Source organism: Saccostrea cucullata, unplaced genomic scaffold (genome assembly GCF_032062105.1).
Source record: "Saccostrea cucullata isolate Sc308-1 unplaced genomic scaffold, CSIRO_AGI_Scuc_v1 ctg759, whole genome shotgun sequence".
NCBI classification, from domain to species: Eukaryota; Metazoa; Mollusca; class Bivalvia; order Ostreida; family Ostreidae; genus Saccostrea; species Saccostrea cuccullata.
In genome coordinates this window covers 150,227-171,473 of record NW_026927359.1, presented here as the reverse complement: position 1 = coordinate 171,473, position 21,247 = coordinate 150,227, and the positions used below count along the sequence as shown (strand labels likewise).

The 21,247-nt window shown below is 34.3% G+C and overlaps 1 protein-coding gene and 1 long non-coding RNA gene across 2 annotated transcripts in view; both read right to left on the bottom strand.

Annotated features, from left to right (window-relative positions):
- LOC134274206 (uncharacterized) overlaps positions 1–21,247 on the bottom strand; it is a 208,692-nt gene that overhangs the window by 117,296 nt on the left and 70,149 nt on the right. The gene's annotated exons all lie outside the window — the stretch shown is intronic.
- Positions 158–20,800, bottom strand: LOC134274204 (TAR DNA-binding protein 43-like). The gene is made up of 4 exons (XM_062756456.1): positions 20,443–20,800; positions 15,685–15,848; positions 3,595–3,735; positions 158–1,266 (listed from the first exon to the last, which is right to left on the bottom strand). Exons 1-4 carry the CDS (start codon positions 20,741–20,743, stop codon positions 616–618), a joined length of 1,257 nt encoding a protein of 418 aa, XP_062612440.1. The 5' UTR covers positions 20,744–20,800; the 3' UTR covers positions 158–615.

Sequence of the window (21,247 nt, the reverse complement as noted above, 5' to 3'; positions counted from 1 at the left end):
TAAGAATATGTCTAAACTGAACCAAAGTCTGGAATTCTACAGAATAAATATGGCATATGAACAGCAGTCTTCTCTTTATGCCGTTGCAACCCCAATTCTCTTCAAAATGTTTCTCCGAGATCAATATCAGAACTAGGTAATAGAACGCACAACAATACTCTCTACCAGATCTGTTTATAAGACAACAATAAAACACTTTGTACACTTACACAATCTCAACAAACAATTTATCTTGAAAAAAGTTTCCTTTTAGCACCCACTTTCTTACTGTCTTAATATCAGCTCACATAAAGTTCTCGCATCTCTCTTGAATCTGACTTTTTCTCCTCCTTTTATTGAAAAGTTCTCATCCTTTTCTTCAAGCTATCTTCATTTTATGTTCTTGATCAGTCCACAACAATTCACACTTTGCTCACTAACACTGTTCACTACTTCTCACAATTCTTTTCTAAATTTCTCACAGGAGAATTTTTTTAAAATCTAAATATATGTTAACTTTGGTTAAATTTTCCTTCCCAACTTATATTTCAATGATTTACCCCTTATTTTAAAATTTGCATGTCTATAAATTCTTCTTAAATGACTTTTCTTTTCAGTTCACATTTTATTTACAGCTTAGCTCCACCCACTTGCCCCTCCCCTTCCACCCCAACCACTGTACCCACCTCCTTGACTACTGGGTTGAGAATCATAAGCCCACCCACTGTAGCTCTGTCCCCCACTATCAGGGCGACTAGAGCCACGGTAACTCTGGGTCATAGCTTGGTCCTGACTACCTGCTGGCTGTTGGTTTGTCCCCATTCCCGGCCAACCACCCTGTCCAGTCAGCACAGCTTGTGCTGCTGCTAACATGGCAGTGTTTAGGAAATTCATACCCATATTTTGATCCATGGCTGTTTCATTTCTGATTGACTGAGTATTGTCCCCCCTCCGTTTAAGTCGATCATAATCACCCCTATCCCGTTCCCTCCTTCCATCTCTATCACGACCACCTTGACGCTGGTCATCGTACTTCCCAAGTGATTTGGGTGTGGCACTGCTGACATGAACGCTTGTTCCTTTGATAATGTGATCTTCTCCACAAAGACTCTGTGCTACTTCTGGATCCATAAATGTTACGAAAGCAAAGGCTCGAAATGGTTTAGGTATAAACACATCAGACACTTCACCAAATTTACTGAAGTATTTGTGAAGATCATCAGTGGTAATGTCTTCAGAACAACGTGCTATAAATACCTTTCTGTTCATTGGTGGTCCACTCTGTTCCTGGTAGTAAAAATAAGAAGACAAATGTATACAATTGAGTGTGAACAAGTATCAGTTACTCTAGTACACATCAATTATTAAAACCGATACAGGATTACTTGGGGGAAAATAAAACCAAACAATATTTTTATTGCAATTATTATTATTCTTATTATTTTTCTTCCTGGGAAAAGGAGATGGGTGAACTTAACGTGCAAAAAACCCACAAGCTTCAGATAAATAAAATCATATTCAAATTGTGATTTTATAGTGTTTAGAGTAAAGTTCTCATCACTGATTTTTGTAAAATCATGATAAAAAGTTTTGAGGAAAATTTTTCGTTAAAATTTATTCTTTTATAAAGAAAAAAAATGTGGTATCCATTGGGTTCGAACCCTGGCAATAAAAATCCTGAGTTGCATTCTCTAATGAGACTAGCACGCTAACCACTGCGCTACACAAGTCCTGATGAAGTGTGGCATTTAAATCATGTTTGTGATATAACCATTGACTTAAGGGACTTCAAGTAACAAAGATAAAAGTTATGCCATAAACATATTTTTAAGATAGTGGGTCACTCCATAATTCTGGAAATATGTATGTTTTTATGCCAACTTTGAGGGTTACCTTTAAAAAAAATGGAGAGAAGACCCACTCATAACGAAAAATAGTGTTATAGTGTGAAAAAAATGACTCGTTTTGTCCTCTTTCGTGTGTGTATAATATTTCATAGGCAAATAACTTCAATTTTCATGAGATTTGTGCAAGTTGTATATATATACTCTAAAATGAAAAATTGAAATTTTATAAAATTGAAAAAGTTTGTCGTATGGGCTTATCTCTCGTCATACCCATCTCCTTTTGTCATTAAACTACACATCAGAAAAAAATGTTTATAGGGTCAGTGACATGTAATGTAGATTTGCGGAATCAGCAACGTGCTTGCCGCCACCCAGGACCGATTTAATTGATATAGATGTAACTTTTTAAATTTTTGATGAAATGCTTTACATAATATAAGGATATATTAGTAGCATAGACTATAGCATGGTCAAAATAGCAAGATCTCAATGCATGCACTTCGCTACAAAAAGTCAATATCTTTCTTGTTTTTCGACACATAGCCATGGATTAGGATATCCTACAATATATATAGCAATTATCATGAAAACACGTATATTTGGCTTAAACTTTAAATAGCTATAACTCATTTGGTTTTCAACCGATAATTTCATGATCTACAGAATCCAAAAACATGGATACACGTGTACATGCGCTGCAATCTGATTGGCTTTTAAACAGCTATAACTCCCTTGGTTTTCAACAAACAGGATGGCATAGATTGATAAAATGGACTACACAAAGGTATGGTCACCATGCACATGCAACACGTGAATTGTATATGCGCTATATTTAAACTTTAAAAACGCCCTTTTTTCAACCATACGGGGTGGGATTTAGCATGTGTTTAATGGACTTCTACAAGAAGGTATGGCCACCGTGCTCATGTATGCACGTGCGTGCACGTGAAATGAATAAAATAAATCAAAAGCCTGAAAGGCTTCACCTTAACTCAATTTCAAAAAATCTGCAAATAGGTCAAGTGCTCCAGTAACATAATAATAAAATAAAATAAAATAGACTTAACATAAATACAGTTGTGGTAGCCTTATAAATAGAGATACATCGTCAGAAAGTCCATCCTCTATATTTTTCTGCAGCAGGCATAGATTTCAATTAATTTAATTCATTGCCATTGTCAGTGTTGATTAATTTATAGTCTCTCTCTATAACCATGATCCTGTCTTCTATATTTAAACAAATGGAGGAAATGGATAAATACAGTAATACTGGCATTACTAACACTAGGTTGTTCGGCTAAAATTGCTGATTACAATCATGCCAACAGTTTGATAGCTCGATGTCCAGGAATAAAGAAGAAGATTTTTAAAGATTGCATTAATTTTAGTGGTTTTGGCCCCAACGCTTAGGCCCCAGGGGGCAGGGATCATAAAATTCATAATTTTTGTTCCCCTTCACCCATAGATGCTTTATGCCAAAATTGGTTGAGTGGTTGCAGAGAAGAAGCTAAAAATGTTCAAATGTTAACACACTACAAATGACACACACCACACGAGGACCAACAAAAAGAGATAACATATGTCAACTGAGTTTACTCAGGTGACTTAAAAAATCCTTATCTAACAACATTTGATTGAGAATGTTGATGGACACATTTTTTAAGAAAGTTTACTATTTTTAGTGGTCCCTGTTATGATTGACACTTTAGACTGCAAAGGGGTAGAAAATTCTTTGTTTGCCTCACTATAACAAAGTTACATGACTTACATTTGAAGCAGGGATATTCACTTCACACCATCTTCCATCAATCATGTGTCGCTGTGACAGACACTTGGCTTGTGCTTCTAAGTCAGCAAACCTCACAAAACCAAACCCCTTAGACTGTCCAGTTTTGCCATCTCTTTTCACCTATTTAATAAATGAAGTTATTTTCATCATTTTCATTCACAGTTTTTAAACTTTGAAAATGACTACTTGTAGGATAACGAGAACTTACTTTTTTCTATGTACTGAGAAATCACTAATTTTCATAGGGGTTTAATTTTTGTAGGATAACGAGAACTTACTTTTTTCTATGTACTGAGAAATCACTAATTTTCATAGGGGTTTAATTTTTTGTTGCTTTCAGGGTATGTGGAAACACAATTAAGTTGTAAAATTTCATATGCATTACTACTTATTATTTTCCAACCATGAAATAAAATCCCCATAAACCCAATATTTTTTTCTCAAACCTCGAAAATTTGCCCCAAGGAAAATATGTGATTTTACAGTAATTAAGTACAGCTCCGTCGTAAAATCATGCAAAGGGTGATATATGAGGGTTCTCAGAATTTGAAGATTTTCCACATATAGTTTTCCCTTGCACTATGAACCATGTATGTAAAATAAAAAATGTTTTGGTTCATGGTTAATATGGAAACATGGGTAAAGAAATTTCCCTAGCAACCAGCCAATTTTCAGCTTGGATGGATGAAAAAATTCCTTATCTTTGGGGCACTAAATAAATGTAATTACTAGAGAAATTTCTTTTTTATTGCTTTTATTCTCAAGATAAGCTTCTTAAGTGCTTTCACAATAAAAAACATAGAAATAAGATTTAAGATATTTGTATGATAGATATGGGTATATATACATGTTTTTCCTTTTTTGCTGACTCAGCAATTTCCTTGATTTTGAGACAGATGCACATTTATCATGTTTATGATTTCATTAAGATTTTTCGGTGTCGAATTACTCAAATGATGGACCTGATACAGACATTGTGTGTATATAATGTAAAAGCAGAGGACTTGTTCTTTTAGAATTTGAATTCAGAAGCATATAATTTTTTCAACTTCCTATCCTTTACCTAGCAACAAAAATGGATGTTTTTATGAATAAAAAGAGAAAATATGTAAAATCCTGAAATAATAACCCGCATAACTTCTTATTTTTAAATTCTGAAAACAAATTTTACAAGAAAATAAATTTTTGAGACTTTTCTGCAAATTAGGGAACATTTACAATTTCATATCTCCATGGTAACAGCAATTTCTCCTTAGCAACACATCATAAAATGATAATTTTAGCTCATTCATGTACAATTCTTAAAGATTCTTCAATCATTTTGTAAAAACTGAATCAGGCAGATTTAAAGAAAGCAATTAGCATCTTATTCAATTCTTTTTATTCCTGATAATCCCATGGCAATGATTTTCACGTTTCAATTTCTTCTCGAGAAACACTTGGCCAATTTTAAGCAAAGTTAGCACAAGACATCTTTTGGGGAAAATGGTTAAAAATGAAGGGAAAGCCACCTTACAGGGGAGACAGAGTTTCCGAAAACCAAATATTTCTATCAGTCATTCGGACTGATGACTTAATGTGTTCTACCAGTCCGAAGCATATTCTATCAGTCCGAATAAATTTTAAAATATACAGTGTATATTTCGTGTCAGATGTAATTCAAAGAAAATGGCATATATTGAGTATGTTAAAAATTTTGTGGCTCACAAACACTGATTGTGATACCAGGGTTATGCAACTATGCTTAATTCAAGCATGACACCAGCTCACACAGGCTTGTGGCAGCAATAAAGTCACTAGCCCCAAGTAAATGTTGGGGGAAAGAAACAACTAAAAATGGTTAATTCTTGAAAAAGAAAACTTCTCAAGGTTTCTAGTCTTCTAGAATTCTTTTTAAAATTTAAAGTTTAATTCTCACTTGTAAAATTGAATCATATATAAATAGCAGTTATGATAGAAATTCAAAATAAAAATAAATTTTAAATTATCTTTACGTTTTCTCAGTGGGCATTGCACTTCATGACCTATATACAGCATGTGTTTACCAATAACAGAGGAATGGAGGAAATTCGGATTAGGAAAAAACGATCGTTTTTGGAAGTAAATAAGTCAAGTAGAACTGCAAAATGGATAAGATTATAGATATTTACGAAGAATAGGTGCTTGCTGCATTGAAAATTTTCATTTATAAAGATATTACAATAGATTAGAGTACAATGAATTAATCAGGACAAGCCCTCACCACAATCCGTCACACGGACCGGTACTGTAGCGAATTTCATCGGACATTTCGATTTTCTATCGGTTTTGCCGGTAGGACCGATAGTTTTCGGAAACTCTGAGGGGAGATAATCTTGAAAAGACAAAAATTGCTGGGGTCATTAAAAAAAATCTTCTCTAAAAAAAAAAAACAACTGGGCTGAAACTTGTACTGAAGCCACCTGGGGTTGTGTCATTTTTAAATTGTCCATATCAACCCCCACACCCTCCCCCACTTTGAGGGAGGGGGTTGGGGCACATTTGGGAAAAGATTTTTACAATTAAAGACTCAGGTGTCTTAAAAATATACTGATTGAGCATCTACTTATCTTAGTTTTCATTTCAAAGAGTTTCATTGTAACATTTGCAGCCATTCTTGAGAAGAAGATTGTACAGAGCTCTTGTATTTTTAATCGGTCAAAGCATGTTTTGAAAATCTAGATGTTGTGATTTTAACTCCCTATAAATTTATATTTTTCAATTAGTGACATTCAGTTTTTTTGATCAGTATTTGCATTAAATATTCAAGTTTTAGAAAAACATGCATTTTTTGAAAAATAAACAGCAGTTCAAGAATTATAAGCTACAAGTTTGGACTTACTTGAACTTGGCAATCTACAAGTAACCTGTGTAAGAGGATGCCTGTAGAAATTCGTCATTAACAAAAGTGATGACATTATGCACAGATTTCTGGTGCTACACATACATGTAGGCATACACGTTGGTTTGCTACACCTCTCTATTAATTCCATTGGAACAAGAAAATTATAAGAAACTTAGAAAAAAAGAAGTGTTCCTAAACCTCATTTTGGAGAAATAATCATAATAATATGTGATTTTACAGTAATTACCCCTGCGAAATGATATTCATGATTTTAAGAACCTTTATGAGTTGTTCATAATTGTTCATGAATGGTTCTTAAAGGATTCTTAACAGGTTCATAAAAGTAGTTCATGAATAAAATTCATGAAAACATTCATAATTCATAGTTCATGAACAAATGATGAACAAATATGAATATTGGTAATTTTCAGTTTAAAGAAAAAACTTAATAGTTCAAGGTAATGAATGTTCATGAATTTTCATGAAGACTAAAAATGTAAAAATTATTGTCACAAACAATCGCCAGAAAACACTCATTACTCCCATAATACAACTTTTGTGTGCATATGCAACTGTTGAACAAGCCCCTGATTTAATTAATAACTTGCTTTTGTTTTGATTTTGAAAGTATGGCATCATAAGAGGTTAAAATCACTATTTTCTACTCTATGTAATTGATAACTTAGATTCTTCAGGATAATAAAACTCTGTTATGAATTGTCTAGAAGGGAGATTGTAATTAAATTATGATTAATTTATAAAACACTGCATCAATATTGACAGCATTTTTTTCTCATATTGAATTACTAATGTTTCTTCATCATTTAAATTCACAGGCCAGCTATATTAATATTGTGCTTTAAATTATCTCATTTTTCACGACACAACTTTGCTCGACCGAATTTTCTCTATTTGTCAAACTTTTAACAAGTTGTAAGAAAATGAAACAGACTTACAGTATAGGAAAAATTTCATAATCTTTGTGAAAATGTATCATAAATTTATTGACAACTAAAAAATTATATCTCTTGTCCGTACTGTACCGTACCATTCTTGGGTCGAAAAGCTTTATATTTTGATGCAGTTATAAAGTCACATTTTTCTGTCCATCGTGTGTAAATGATACAGCACAGGCTGCATGGTTGTGAAGAAGCTATGACATGAACCACATTCGTATTTTGTAGTCTATTCTCCTATACACTTTCATAGCTCAGGGTACTCAGTTTGAGGGCGAGTGGTTCAAAGAGATATTTGTTGTCCTCTGATATGGAGGCGGCCATACTTGAATACGAAACTATGGCTCTACAGGTATAATGTAAAAAAAATCCAGTTCAATAAATGATATAACTTATATTAATTTAAAAAAATTAATTTCAGTGAAAAATCATTCAGATAGTGTTTGTTATTTTTTGTTTAACAAAAATCTTGGCAATTCGAAACTATTTCTTAATTAGCTCTGCATGACACTTTTTAAAAGGCGCAAACTTTGAAACGCGCGAGACGTTGGAAAGTGAATCGGTAGAGTGGGAGAATTATTAGCGTAGATCTAGTCATTCTTTGTCAACCTTTGAAGAAAATAACCGAATACGAAGAAGGAATATCCAGAGGATCAATTTACTTCATAACTGCAGATATTAGTGGTGATCGAGTTACAAAAAAATAAAGGCAATCGCTGAATCTGTGAGATATTTGTCAAGATGTTACTATCTATTTGTAAGAGTTCAGTTTTGTCCTTTTTAATGAAAATTTTGTCAAACTTTGTTATGAGTAAGGATCCAACCAAATTACATTACATTTAATTATTAAAGATCGAAACATTCGTCCTGTTCACCTATAACATCTTGAACATGGCGGGCAAGGGAAACAGGCTAAACTCCCGCTCGGAATGCTTTAAGATATGGCAGTGCCTATGATGCAGAATTAATTGAAACAAATATGCAACAACAAAAAAACAATTAAGTCTTAGGTTTTCACATTTATGAGCATTTTCAGAAAATCTTTGTTCTTGTAGGGAAAAGAGAAGCAGTTCACAGATAATGTTGATGAGTTGAGATCAGAAGATTAAAAAACTCTGGCTGCCCAAAAAAAAAAGAATATAAAAAAATCCTGGCTCTTGAGGAAAAAAAAAAAAGGGAATGAAAATATGAATCGTAATCGATCAAAGGATCCAAGTGATGAAATTCTGAAAATTCCACACTCCTGGGAAAGCCAATAAGATTTTTTTATTTGACCACCTCTGCTCAAAATCCTTGAAAGCCCTTTTAGCTGATCCCCTAATTGCTTAACACACTTTTCTGCCAGACAGTGAGACTTGGATTAAAAATCATTCCATTTTAGGCATACACTTTGAAATACACTGAATAGGGAAGCCACTTTCCTCTTGACAAAGTAAGCCACTAATTTAAGGTTAAGGATTCTGCAAAGAGTCGCATTTGAATTGATATTTTTCATAATTTTACTAGGAATGAACTACATAATTTATTTATTATCGTTATCACTTTTCAGAGTTGTTTACTTGAACAAAGATTTTGTTACCATGATTGGAAAACAAAAATTCTGTGAAATCTTTCAAGATGCTATTAAAATATTTTCTTTTACAGTTTTTCATTTTGCATAACTTATTACATTTTTGTTTACAAAAAACAAGAACATTCATGAATAGTTCATGAACATTCCTAAATAACTTTTACAAATTATTCATGAAAAGTTCATGAAAATGCATTGAACCTATTAATATCATTCATGAACTTTTCTTGAAAGTTCAAGAATATAATTTATGAACTTTTCTTTAAAGTTCAAGAATTATTCTTGATCATTTTGCAGGCATTTAAAAAATCCAAGTTTGTTCATGAACAACAAATAGTTCTTGAATATTCTTGATGGGTTTTCATGAATAAAATCCATGAAATCATGAGTGTCCAATTTTAACTTCATGGGATCTTCATGAACAATTCATGAGCTGATTCAAGAATATAATTCATGAACTTTTCTTAAAAGTTCAAGAATTATTCTTGATCATTCCGCAGGGGCAAGTACAGCTCCGTCTTAAAATCATGCAAAATAGGCATAAAGGTGATATATGAGGGTTCTCAGAAGTTGAAGATTTTCCACATATAGTTTTCCTTTGCACTATGAACCATGTATGTAAAATAAAAAATGTTTTGGTTCATGGTTACTATGGAAACGTGGGTAAAGAGATTTCCCTAGCAACCAGCCAATTTTCAGCTTGGATGGACGAAAAAATTCCTTATCTTGAAAAACTTGCAGACAGACAGAAGGAGGATAGTCAATAAGTGTTTAGAAAGCTCATTTGTGCGTTTAGCTCAAGTGAGCTGAAATGTAGGACAGCATTTGGAAGAAAGTCTAGTCTAATTGTATTGCCATGGTTTAGCTTCATAATCCCTGCAAATTTGGTCCAGATAAGGACTAAAGTTACTTGGGACCAATCTTGTTTCTATAACTTTTACATGGATGTGGAAGCCAGAGCTTTTAGCATAAGCTAAACAAATATATTTCCTATCTATAAATATTCCAAAGTAGAACTTTCACCCCCTGCCCTCATTGTGGCCCCAGTTCGGTCATGATCTGAACAAACTTGAATCTACACTACTGTAGATAACATTTTTGTGACATCTTATTTTCGAGAGATAGTCATTGACTCTTTATTAGCAAGACATAATTTTTCTGAATTGTTATTATTTCTCTATAATCTTAAGGAATACTATTATATGCGAGAATGAAATATAACAATGTTCTTTTTCCTTATATAACTGGTACCGGTAAAGAACCATTCCCAATGCCAAACAAGAGGCCCATGGGCCACATCGCTCACCTGAGAAGCTTTGACCATTCTGTTCTTTACCAGATTTCCCCCTTGTATTTACATATTGTGACCCCACCCTACCCCACTGATCATTATTTCGATTTTAGACAGTTTGAAATCTACACTACCCCAGAATGCTTCCACACAAGTTCATGCTTTTCTGGCCCAGTGGTTCTTGAGAAGAAGATTTTCGAAGATTTTTCCTATATATTTCTATGTAAAATTTTGATTCTCCATTGTGGCCCCTCCCTACCCCCGGGGGTCATGATTTTAATAATTTAGAATCTACACTACCCCAGGATGCTTCCACAAAAGTTTCAGCTTTTCTGGCCCAGTGGTTCTTGAGAAGAAGATTTTTAAAGATTTTTCCTATATATTTCTATGTAAAACTTGGATTCCCCATTGTGCCCTACCCCTGGGAGTCAAGATTTTAACAATTTAGAATCTACACTACCCCAGGATGCTTCCACAAAAGTTTCAGCTTTTCTGGCCCAGTGGTTCTTGAGAAGAAGATTTTTAAAGATTTTTCCTATATATTTCTATGTAAAACTTGGATTCCCCATTGTGCCCTACCCCTGGGAGTCAAGATTTTAACAATTTAGAATCTACACTACCCCAGATTGCTTCCACATAAGTTTATGCTTTTCTGGCCCAGTGGTTCTTGAGAAGAAGATTTTTAAAGATTTTTCCTATATATTACTATGTAAAACTTTGATTCCCCGTAGTGGCCTCTACTACCCCTGGGGGTCATGATTAACAATTTAGAATCTTTACTACCCCAGGATACTTCTAAATAAGTTTCAGCTTTTCTGGCCCAGTGGTTCTTGAGAAGAAGATTTTTAATGACCCCACCCTATTTTTGTCTTTTCTTGATTATCTCCCCTTTGAGGGGACTTGGCCCTTCAATTAAACAATTTAAATTCCCCTTCACCCAAGAATGCTTTATACTAAGTTTGGTCAAAATTGGCCCAGTGGTTCTTAAGAGGAAATCAAAATGTGAAAAGTTTACAGACAGACAGCTAGACAGATGGACAGACAGACGGACGGACGGACGACGGACAAAATGTGATCAGAAAAGCTCACTTGAGCCTTCAGCTCATGTGAGCTAAAAACATTAATTCAAGAAAAAAAAATTCCCAATTCAACTGCTGAGGAATAGACTATGATGTAAAATCTAAAGTAGAGTTCAGTGTAATAGCCAAAATGGTGAGACATGTTATTGACAGCGTAGTCATGCTATAGTTTCCTAGATTTCTGACAAATTGAAAGCATGACAAGGGGCATTAATATGTAAAACAATGAATACTTATTGGTTATTCTTCATTCTACCATGATTATTGCCAAGATCAAAGAAATGCCGGACATTATTCTCCAATAAATCATGAACGTCATTAAAAAAAATATAAAATTTTATGAAACAAATTTATAATAAATAAAAGGCTATTTTTAATGCAGCTTAAGCTCAAATCGTCTCCCTGCAATACGCATGTGAACAAACCAATTTATTCTTTGGTGTTAAATGAAACAGCGTATTCAAGACATGGTGACCTAACTTGTTTCTCTATAGAAGAAATGATCAGCCCTATTTTAAAGCTCTTTGTAAAATAGGAATAAAGTCCTTGTTGTCATGAATGATGCAAGATAACCTCCTTGGTCTCGAAATGTTGTTTGAAATATCAAAGCCTCGGCTTTTATCTTTCAAACAATATTTCTTGACCTCGGAGGTTATCCTGCAACATTCATGAAAACGCGGACTTTATTTCTAAAATTAGGGATGTCAAATCGGTCAATATTTGATAATCGGTTACTCGGACGTATTTCCGATCGAGTACCCGGGTACTCAGTAAAATTGTAAATACAAGTCTGTTAATTTTCTTAAACCCAGTTAAGCAAAGTTATACACCAATGTTATACGTATTACCTTTTTAGTGCATGTTTAAAATCATACAAGTCCAATGAAAATGATTTATTGTACTTTATTTATTTTTAAAAAATACACACAAAAGACTTCAATTTAATACACCAATACTTATAAATGATATACATTTTTGAGGGGAAGATGCTTTAATCAATTTGCAACGCCCCTAAAGTTGTGATGACCACACTAGCGAAGCAGAAGGAACCGACGTTGTTGGGATTCCTTGTCGTGTATTAATTTACTCGGCATAGCTGACATTAAACATTTATTTCAATCTTCATTTACATGTTTTACAAAATATTTATTTACATTTTTAAGTCGGTAGCAGCATATCTATGCAGGTCGAATTTTGGTACCATTAACTTAATGATTTAAACTTATTTAAAGATAAAAACAGAACTGTTCAACATACTTAAACGATCCTCAATGAAAACAAATCATTGAAGCCATCCAAAAATTAAGGACGACTATAGTTCAGAAAAGCTGTGTACCAGGTGATTGGTCACTAATTACTAGGTGATTGATCACTAATTACTGTATATACACAGCCACAGGCGATAACGGGTGTTTTACACGTGTAAGTGATGGCACTCTCATTATTGTATGCACATTAAAGTATTTTTGATAAGTTTTTGATACATGGAATAAGAAGAAATATACATCCGAGTAACCGAGTACCAGTTTTCGTATTCGATACTCGGACGTTCGATCGCGGTACTTTTTGACATCCCTATCTAAAATATCTGCAAGTTATACATGGCATAATTCTATTATGTCTGCTGTGGAACATCTCTGAAGTGTACATACATTTGTATTTTAGCTGTAATCTTAGCTAATAAGTATTTGATCATTTTTCTTTATGGTTATTTTTTTTTTAATTTTGTTTTAATCTTTCTTTACTTAGTTCAGAAGAACAACTGGTCTGCATCTGTGCATTTTTGACTGATACAATGTCCTAAATCGTATTTAAGATCTAAAAATAAAAACAAGGTGCACAGTTGACAATATATTATTTTCATGCCACATAATCGTGTATGCTTGCTTTTCACTGATAATAATAGAATGAAACACTCAGAGCTACCATAAAACATTCACACTTTTGTGCAATACCCTCTTATATTTCACCATATTTTACGCTGTTCTCTTTAAAGCTGAACACGATTCGTAAAAGGAATCTGTCTGCCATTTTTGTTCCCGAGTCTCGCTACTCTGCAGACCCCTATAAATAGGGCAAAACTTAGTCACTGTTCAGTGTAATCAGTCGACACCGAAGAAGACGGACGTATGCTATACAGCACTCGGTAGCGAGAATAATAACGTAATACTTCGTCTAATGCAGGAAAATAAGATACCAAATAAGTTTAAATTATAGTTGTATAAGTCAGTGCAGTATACAAACACGTAACTGCAATAAAATATAAACAAAGGTAATGCAAGATAACCAGCACGAACACGGGTCGCCATTCACCGCCGATACCCGTGACAATAAAGCAGTCAGGTGTAACGAATGCGACGAGTATACCCTAGTATTGATGTATCGTAGATAATGCTATCAACAAGAGGCCCACGGGCCTTATAGGTCACCTGAGCATTATGCAACAACTTTCCAGTTACAGTGTATTGAATTTGATTCATGTTTTAAGCCAGATGCTATATGGCATTCACAATTTTGAAAGGGCACCATTGATCATCATAACAATAAACTTAGCAGTTGCTTAGCTTGGTTACTGAATAACCATAAGCAGGGTAGGGGAACAAAAATGCACTCCAACTAATCAGTAATATTAATCAATAATCAGTAGTGCCCCTAACACTCTCACATAAACCCCTGACCCTAGGTTGCACAAATTTTTAAAAGGCACCCTTAAAATTGCCTATCAAAAAGTAAATAAATGTTTTATAAATACAAAGGACCAGATTTCAAACAATTAATTCATTTTCAGTATATAAGTAGAGCCCCCCCCCCCACCCCTGACCCTGGGGCCTTGAAATTCACAATTCTGCAAGATTAGGGCCCTTGTTCATCATAACTATATAGGTAGTTCATCTGCTTCATACCCAGAGACAGAGAAGAAAATTTTCAAAGATTTAATGTACAATGTATTTTCACTATATAATCAATAGAGCCCCACCCTAACACCAGAACCCCAGACCCTGGGGCAATGAAATTCAAAATTTTAGAAGAGGCATTCTTGCTTATCATAACTATGTACTTAGTTAGTTTATTTAATACCTAGGAGCAGAGAAGAAGATTTTCAAAGAATTCATGTATTTTCACTTTATAAACAATAAAGTCCCCCCCCCACACACCAGAACCATTGATGCTGGGGCCATAAAATTCACAATTTTTGTAGAGACACTCTTGCTCATCATAACTATGCACTTAGTTAGTTTATTTAATACCTAGGAGCAGAGAAGAAGATTTTCAAAGAATTCATGTAATTTCACTATATAATCAATAGAGCCCCCCCCCCCAACACCAGAACCCTTGACCCTGGGGCCATAAAATTCACAATTTTGGTAGAGGCACTCTTGCTCATCATAATTATTTACTTACTTGGTTTATTTAATACCCAGGGGCAGAGAAGAAGATTTTCAAAGAAATCATGTATTTTTACTATATAATCAATAGAGCCCCACCCTAACACCAGAACCCCTGACCCTGGGGCCATAAAATTCACAATTTTGGTAGAGGCACTCTTGCTCATCATAACTATGTACTTAGTTGGTTTATTTAATACCCAGGAGCAGAGAAGAAGATTTTCAAAGAAATAATGCATTTTCACTATATACTTATTTAGCCCCGCCCTAGCACTAGAACCCCTGACCCCAGGGCCATGAATTTCACAATTTTGGTAGAGGACTCAATGCTGATTACAATCATGCAAATAGTTTGACTGCTTGATGTCCAGGAGTAAAGAAGAAGATTTTTAAAGATTGCATTAATTTTAGTGGTTTTGGCCCCACCCCTCAGGCCCCAGGGGGGCAGGGATCATGAAATTCACAATTTTCGTTCCCCTTCACCCATAGATGCTTTGTGCCAAATTTGGTTGAAATTGGTTCAGTGGTTGCAGAGAAGAAGCTGAAAATGTTCAAATGTTAACACACGACACACGACACACAACACACGACACACGACGGACGACGACGGACGAAAACGGATAGCAATAGGTCACCTGAGTTTACTCAGGTGACCTAAAAATGGAGTATGCCTATTTACGAGTCGTGTTCAGCTTTAATATAAGGTACCCTTGGATTTGGATGCATTGATTATGGAATGGGACACACTGTTTTCATTAAAAGGCAATTCATAACCATTTTCAAAATGAATCACTGAAAAGCTCACTTGAGCTTTCCACTCAGGCTAGCTAAAAATGTTATGAATAAATAATCTGAGGTCATTAACATTCACTACAAATATATGTAAAGGCTTAATTTAAAATTCATTTTATTAAATTTACAAACCTGAACTAATAATAGCTCTCCAAACTGGGAAAAATATGTGCGCATGTCCTCTTCTGTACTCTTCCAAGGTAATCCCAACACAATAAGATCTACACATCTCTTCTGGTCCATACGTCGAGTTTTTGAGCCCGGACTCTCTATATCATCTCCTTTTCTCTTGTTATCTGTAACATGCCAGCAGTTGAATATTCTTTAATGCATCAAATAAACAAGAGGCCCACGGGCCTTATAGGTCACCTGAGTATTGTGTAACAACTTTCAAACATTTAACTTTGGTTTGTGTTTTAAACCAGAAGCCATGAAATTCACAATTCACAATTTTGAAAGAGGCACCATTGCTTATCATAATTATAAACTTTAACTCTATTTACTTAATACCCAGAGGTTGATCAGAGTAACAAAGAGAAAATGCACTTCCACTTTATAACAAGTTTTGCACCTCACCCTAAAGAAACCACTGACCCTTGGGCCACATATTTCAAAATTTTGAAATTTTATCATAAATTCATCATATATGGCTGATTAATACCAAAGAGCAGAATTCAAAGCATTAATTTATTTTCAGACTATGTACCCCCCCCCCCCCGACCCAGGGGGGCATAAAAAATAATCATTTTGCTAGATGCACCTCTCTTCATCATAAATATATATACTTGGATCATTGGCATAAAACCCAGGAGCAAAAGAAAGATTTTCGAAGAATTAATGTATTTTCAATATATGATCAAAAGAGCCCCGTCCTAACACCAGAACCCCTGACCCTGGGGCCATAAAATTCACAATTTTGAAAGAGGCACTCTTTCTCATCATAACTATGTACTTAGTTGGTTTATTTAATACCCAGGAGAAGAGAAGAAGATTTTCAAAGAATACATGTATTTTCACTATATAATCAATAGAGCCTCGCCCTAACACCAGAACCACTGACCCTCAGTCTACGCGAAAGTTTAAAATTTTTACAGGACAAAATGTCTGGTAAAAAAAATTTTTTTACCAGACCGAACAATTTCTTACCAGACCGAATTTTTTCCCCCGTTTAATCCATACATCATTATGTTACTGAGATTGAGAGGGTGGGTGGAATGGGGTTAATTCTCACTGTGAAATGTATAACTTTAAATAAATTCAGAGTGAAATAAACAAGGTAAATATCTATAATTTTCCTTTGTAAAAGGTATCTATTCATACAATTGCATGCATTTTTTTCTTCATATTTGACTTATACAACATACACTGCATCAAAGATTTTCTTAAATTTAATATGCACTTTCAATGAATATTTATTTTTCCTGAAACAATTCATTATGGTTACTCAAGTTCAATAATCATTTGAAAATAATTTCCCAACCGAATCTACGTATGAGCTATCTAAATATTTTCCCAGCCAACTCTACGTATGAGCTATCTAGAGATCTCTAATCCTTGACAGAGGAAATTCGAATTAGAATAAAAACGATCATGACAGGGTTGTAATACATAAAAATTAATCAGGTTTTACTGCTAAATTGGTCAAATAAAGGATATTTGTGGAGAGTTTGACCATGTGTACCTCTTAATTTAGATTTATTTGGCCTTATTTTTTATCGGACATTTGGTCCTGTATACTGAAATTTTTTACCGACCCGACCTAAATTTTACCGGTAAAAACTGACGGTCCAGTGACTTTCGCATAGACTGGACCCTGGGGCCATAAAATTCACAATTTTGGAAGAGACACTCTTGCTAATCATAACTATGTACTTAGTTAGTTTATTTGATACCCAGGAGCAGAGAAGAAGATTTTTAAAGAATTGAATTATCATTTTCTCAGGATATGCAGAAAATCACTTTTTGATGCAGTGATAATTTTGAACTTTTAACTCATCTGAAAAAAAATCATGAAAAAATCACTCTTTTCTGTGCAATATATTCCACAATTCAAAGCAGGGCACTACATTAACTTTTTTCCTACTTGTCCATTTGGACTAGTGACTAAAACATTTACTTGTCCCAACTTTAACTTCACTTGTCAAGAAATTTTTCAATAAATTTTGATTGATGTGTGATTTTATTGAAAAATACAACACACACATAAAATGAAATTTTATGTAGGCTTTCTGTCCTCACAAAAACATAAAAGTTCTCAAGTGAACCTGTCATCATCATACAGAATCCAAACTTAGTAAGCTCCATGCCTTCCAGTAGTATGCAATTTAAGTGAACTTCGATCCCAGTCTAATGTGAACTCAATTGATAGTGATCACTATAGGGAAGAACGAAGTCCGGTTTTATGTACAGCTTCCATCTTGAAACCACCAATAACTTTCAACAGTCATTCTTTAAATTACTATTTAGAGACTCCTTAACAGTAAAATGCACTTGTCCAATCGGACAAGTGCCCAGAAATATTTACTTGTCTGTAATTTTTTTTCACTGGTACCAGACAAGTGCTAAAGGTGCATAGACACAGATTTGAAGTTAATATTTTGTGTATAAATGAAAAATACTAATAAAAACTATAATCCAAAAAATTCAGAGTAGAAATGTTCGAATTAAACCAAAACAAACACGCAGTATATTGTCAGTCCACACAGTTGTGGTGAACAGATTTTAACAACTGAACGCACCCAGTGAATCCTAAACATTAACAATAACAGAGCTTGTGCCTGTTTACAAAAACTGTGTACGTTTCACGGGTGTGATTAATTTGCTAAACTCCTTACACAACACAAAGCGCGGAATGATGATACTTGTGAAGGGGTTTTGCTTTCCAACATTTCTACTCTGAATATAATTATTTTTCTAGATTAAAGCTTTTAATATTTTTCATTAATACACAACAAGATTTCCACTTTTCCTAATTATTAAGTATAAAAGTAAAGTTTGTGAGAGAGCAAGGAACCCATCCAAAAATTTGAAGTTTCAATAACTTTTAGATTAAATGAAATATATAGGTTGTAAATTACAACTTGTAATATTATACAGAAAATATTAGCTTCAAATCTGTGTCCATGCACCTTTAATGTAGAGCCCTGCAAAGTAAATTAAGGGTTCAAAATCAATTGTTACAGCCTAAGGGTTGATCTTTATGAACAGAATCCCTGTCAAACTTGCAACAATTTTTATATCTAAGGCACAGCATTTGTATCAATTGAAGCGGTCAATCTGGCCTTTAATCGATTCTTAGGGAAAACTCTGATTGCAATCAAAGTTTTGAAAGGTTTGGGGCTAAGCCTATATATACAACAGTTAATTTTTTATCAAATTAACATTTACTTCTTGAATGAAATAACAAAGGTGAGCAGTTCTGTTTCACATGATAATGTATTGGTGATTATATCCAGCATATTAAATCATAGCTGCAGATCTGTAGTGTTATGGTTTTATATATTTGTCTTTGACCATAATGCTACAGATCTTGTGATGCAGAAAAGGTGCAATTTACGGCGCAATATTTTTTTGTGCAATTTTGGGGAGAATTTCTCCTTTTCTAGCATTGGTCAATCAACTACCTTTCACTCCCTAATTCTAGGCACATTATTTAACTAATCTGTATATTTTATCCATCTCCCAACCCTTTATAGTCGCCTCTACAAGTGATAAACTTGCTTGATTAAAATTATTTTGTTAGATTGCTGAAAATCGAGTTAAATGATTATGTTTTTGTAATATTCCACCACTGAATGTCGGGTATCACGTGACTCTGCCGCTTGTGTGCTTGAAAAATTGCTTATATCAATGAAAATATGAAAGACGACTATTGGGGAGTGAAAGGTACTTGATTGACCAATGCTAGAAAATGGAGAAATTCTCCCCAAAAGTGCGCAAAAAACATTGCGCCATAAATTGCACCTATTTTGCATTACGGGATCTGTAGCGTTATGGTCAAAGACAAATATATAAAACCATAACGCTACAGATCTGCAGCTAATTAAATCACAATTATCCATGCCTCACCGCACACAAGGTGATGGATAATAAAACACTTAATTGTTATGAAATTCATGCATTAAAATGATTTAGAAGCCTTTTCTGATGGACTTGTTTTAGAATCCAATATATCGCATATCGCTTTAAAAAATATTGTATCGTATCGTATCGAAATTTTTGGCTCAATACACAGCCCTAATTTTAACCACCTTTATTGTACGCTTTTGGTAGACATCTTCTGTTGTTTTTTTTATTGTAACTGGTGTGCAAAAAACCGCATACGAAAAATTATCAGGATCCCTGCATGTCATATATTTCTTGAAACAGCGATTCGTTATTGGAAACCTAAATACCCCCAACTTTAAAGCGAATACTATTAATTTCTGATTTAGAAATTGTTTGACGCTTTCAGTGCTTTTAAACACATAATTTTATTAAACATCTGCACCAAATTTGTTTACCTAGAATGTACGATTCACATTGGAGCGGTACCGAAAAGTGAAAGTAGTCTGCTTGCATGTACGCTTCTGGTCTGCGTCACAAATAAGCTTGTTCATGTTTATTTAAAAATTAGGACATTGAACGAGTTGAATTTAATAATTTCATGATAAATGATAAAAGAAAGAATAATTTAGCATGACAGGGTAGGTTAAGCTAAGTATTGGACTTTGATAAGAAAAATACAGAATTTTCATCTGAAAGTGATTCGTTAACGGGTGCGATTCGTTATTGGCAACCTCACTGTACTTAAAAGTGCTTAATACCTGAGGTAGGTAAATAAAGCTAAGGTAGGCAATTCTACCTATGTACTGATTGTACAGGACCTGTCTAAGACACCTGTATACTCACCACAAATACTAGGTATGTAGTGAATCTGATTATCCTCTTGTTCCGGTGGGGCGCTGGGTATTTTAGGGAATACCACCACGTAAACAACATCTCCCCATGATCCTTCCGGAGGATACAATAGACCTTCATTAAGCCTGACGCCTCTGAAATTACCAGACTGTGGATTCCTGTACTTCAAACCACATGCTCCTGGAAATTGTGCCGATAATGTTGACAGCAAAAGGGTTCCGTCATCTTCGCTTGGGATTTCTACTGGCTCGTAACCTTCACTTTCTGAGACCTGAAGATATTGTTCTGACATTGTTTTCCTTTGAAGACTTTTCTAGACTTTATAAAAAAAATTAAAGGCCTTTCGACTAGACCTTATGTTATGAAGGGTATATATCGTATCACAGTGCGCATGCGTAATTTCTCGACAAGCGGTAAATCTAGTACTTGTTGTCTGACGTCTTGGCGTCAGACAGTACTAGATTTAACCAGGGCTTATTTATGCAGTCGTTCCATTAATTGTTTAGATAGTTTGATGGTGGAAATTTCGATACATACATAATCTCTGAAGACGCATGTCGTTCAGCCAAGGAGGAAATGCGCTTTTAATCTTTTATTTACTTAACTGAGCACGTGGTCCAATACATTCTTTAGTTGCCCTGCTCCCACTATATATAGTACAAAAAAAAAACTCCAATCCAGCGATTATATTTTAGACGATTACACGTAACTTAGTTTGCGTCTTCTTGTTTCTTTTCCTACTGACTTCAGAATTACATCCATCAATTAACAGCAGGGGAATGGTCATCATGTGTAA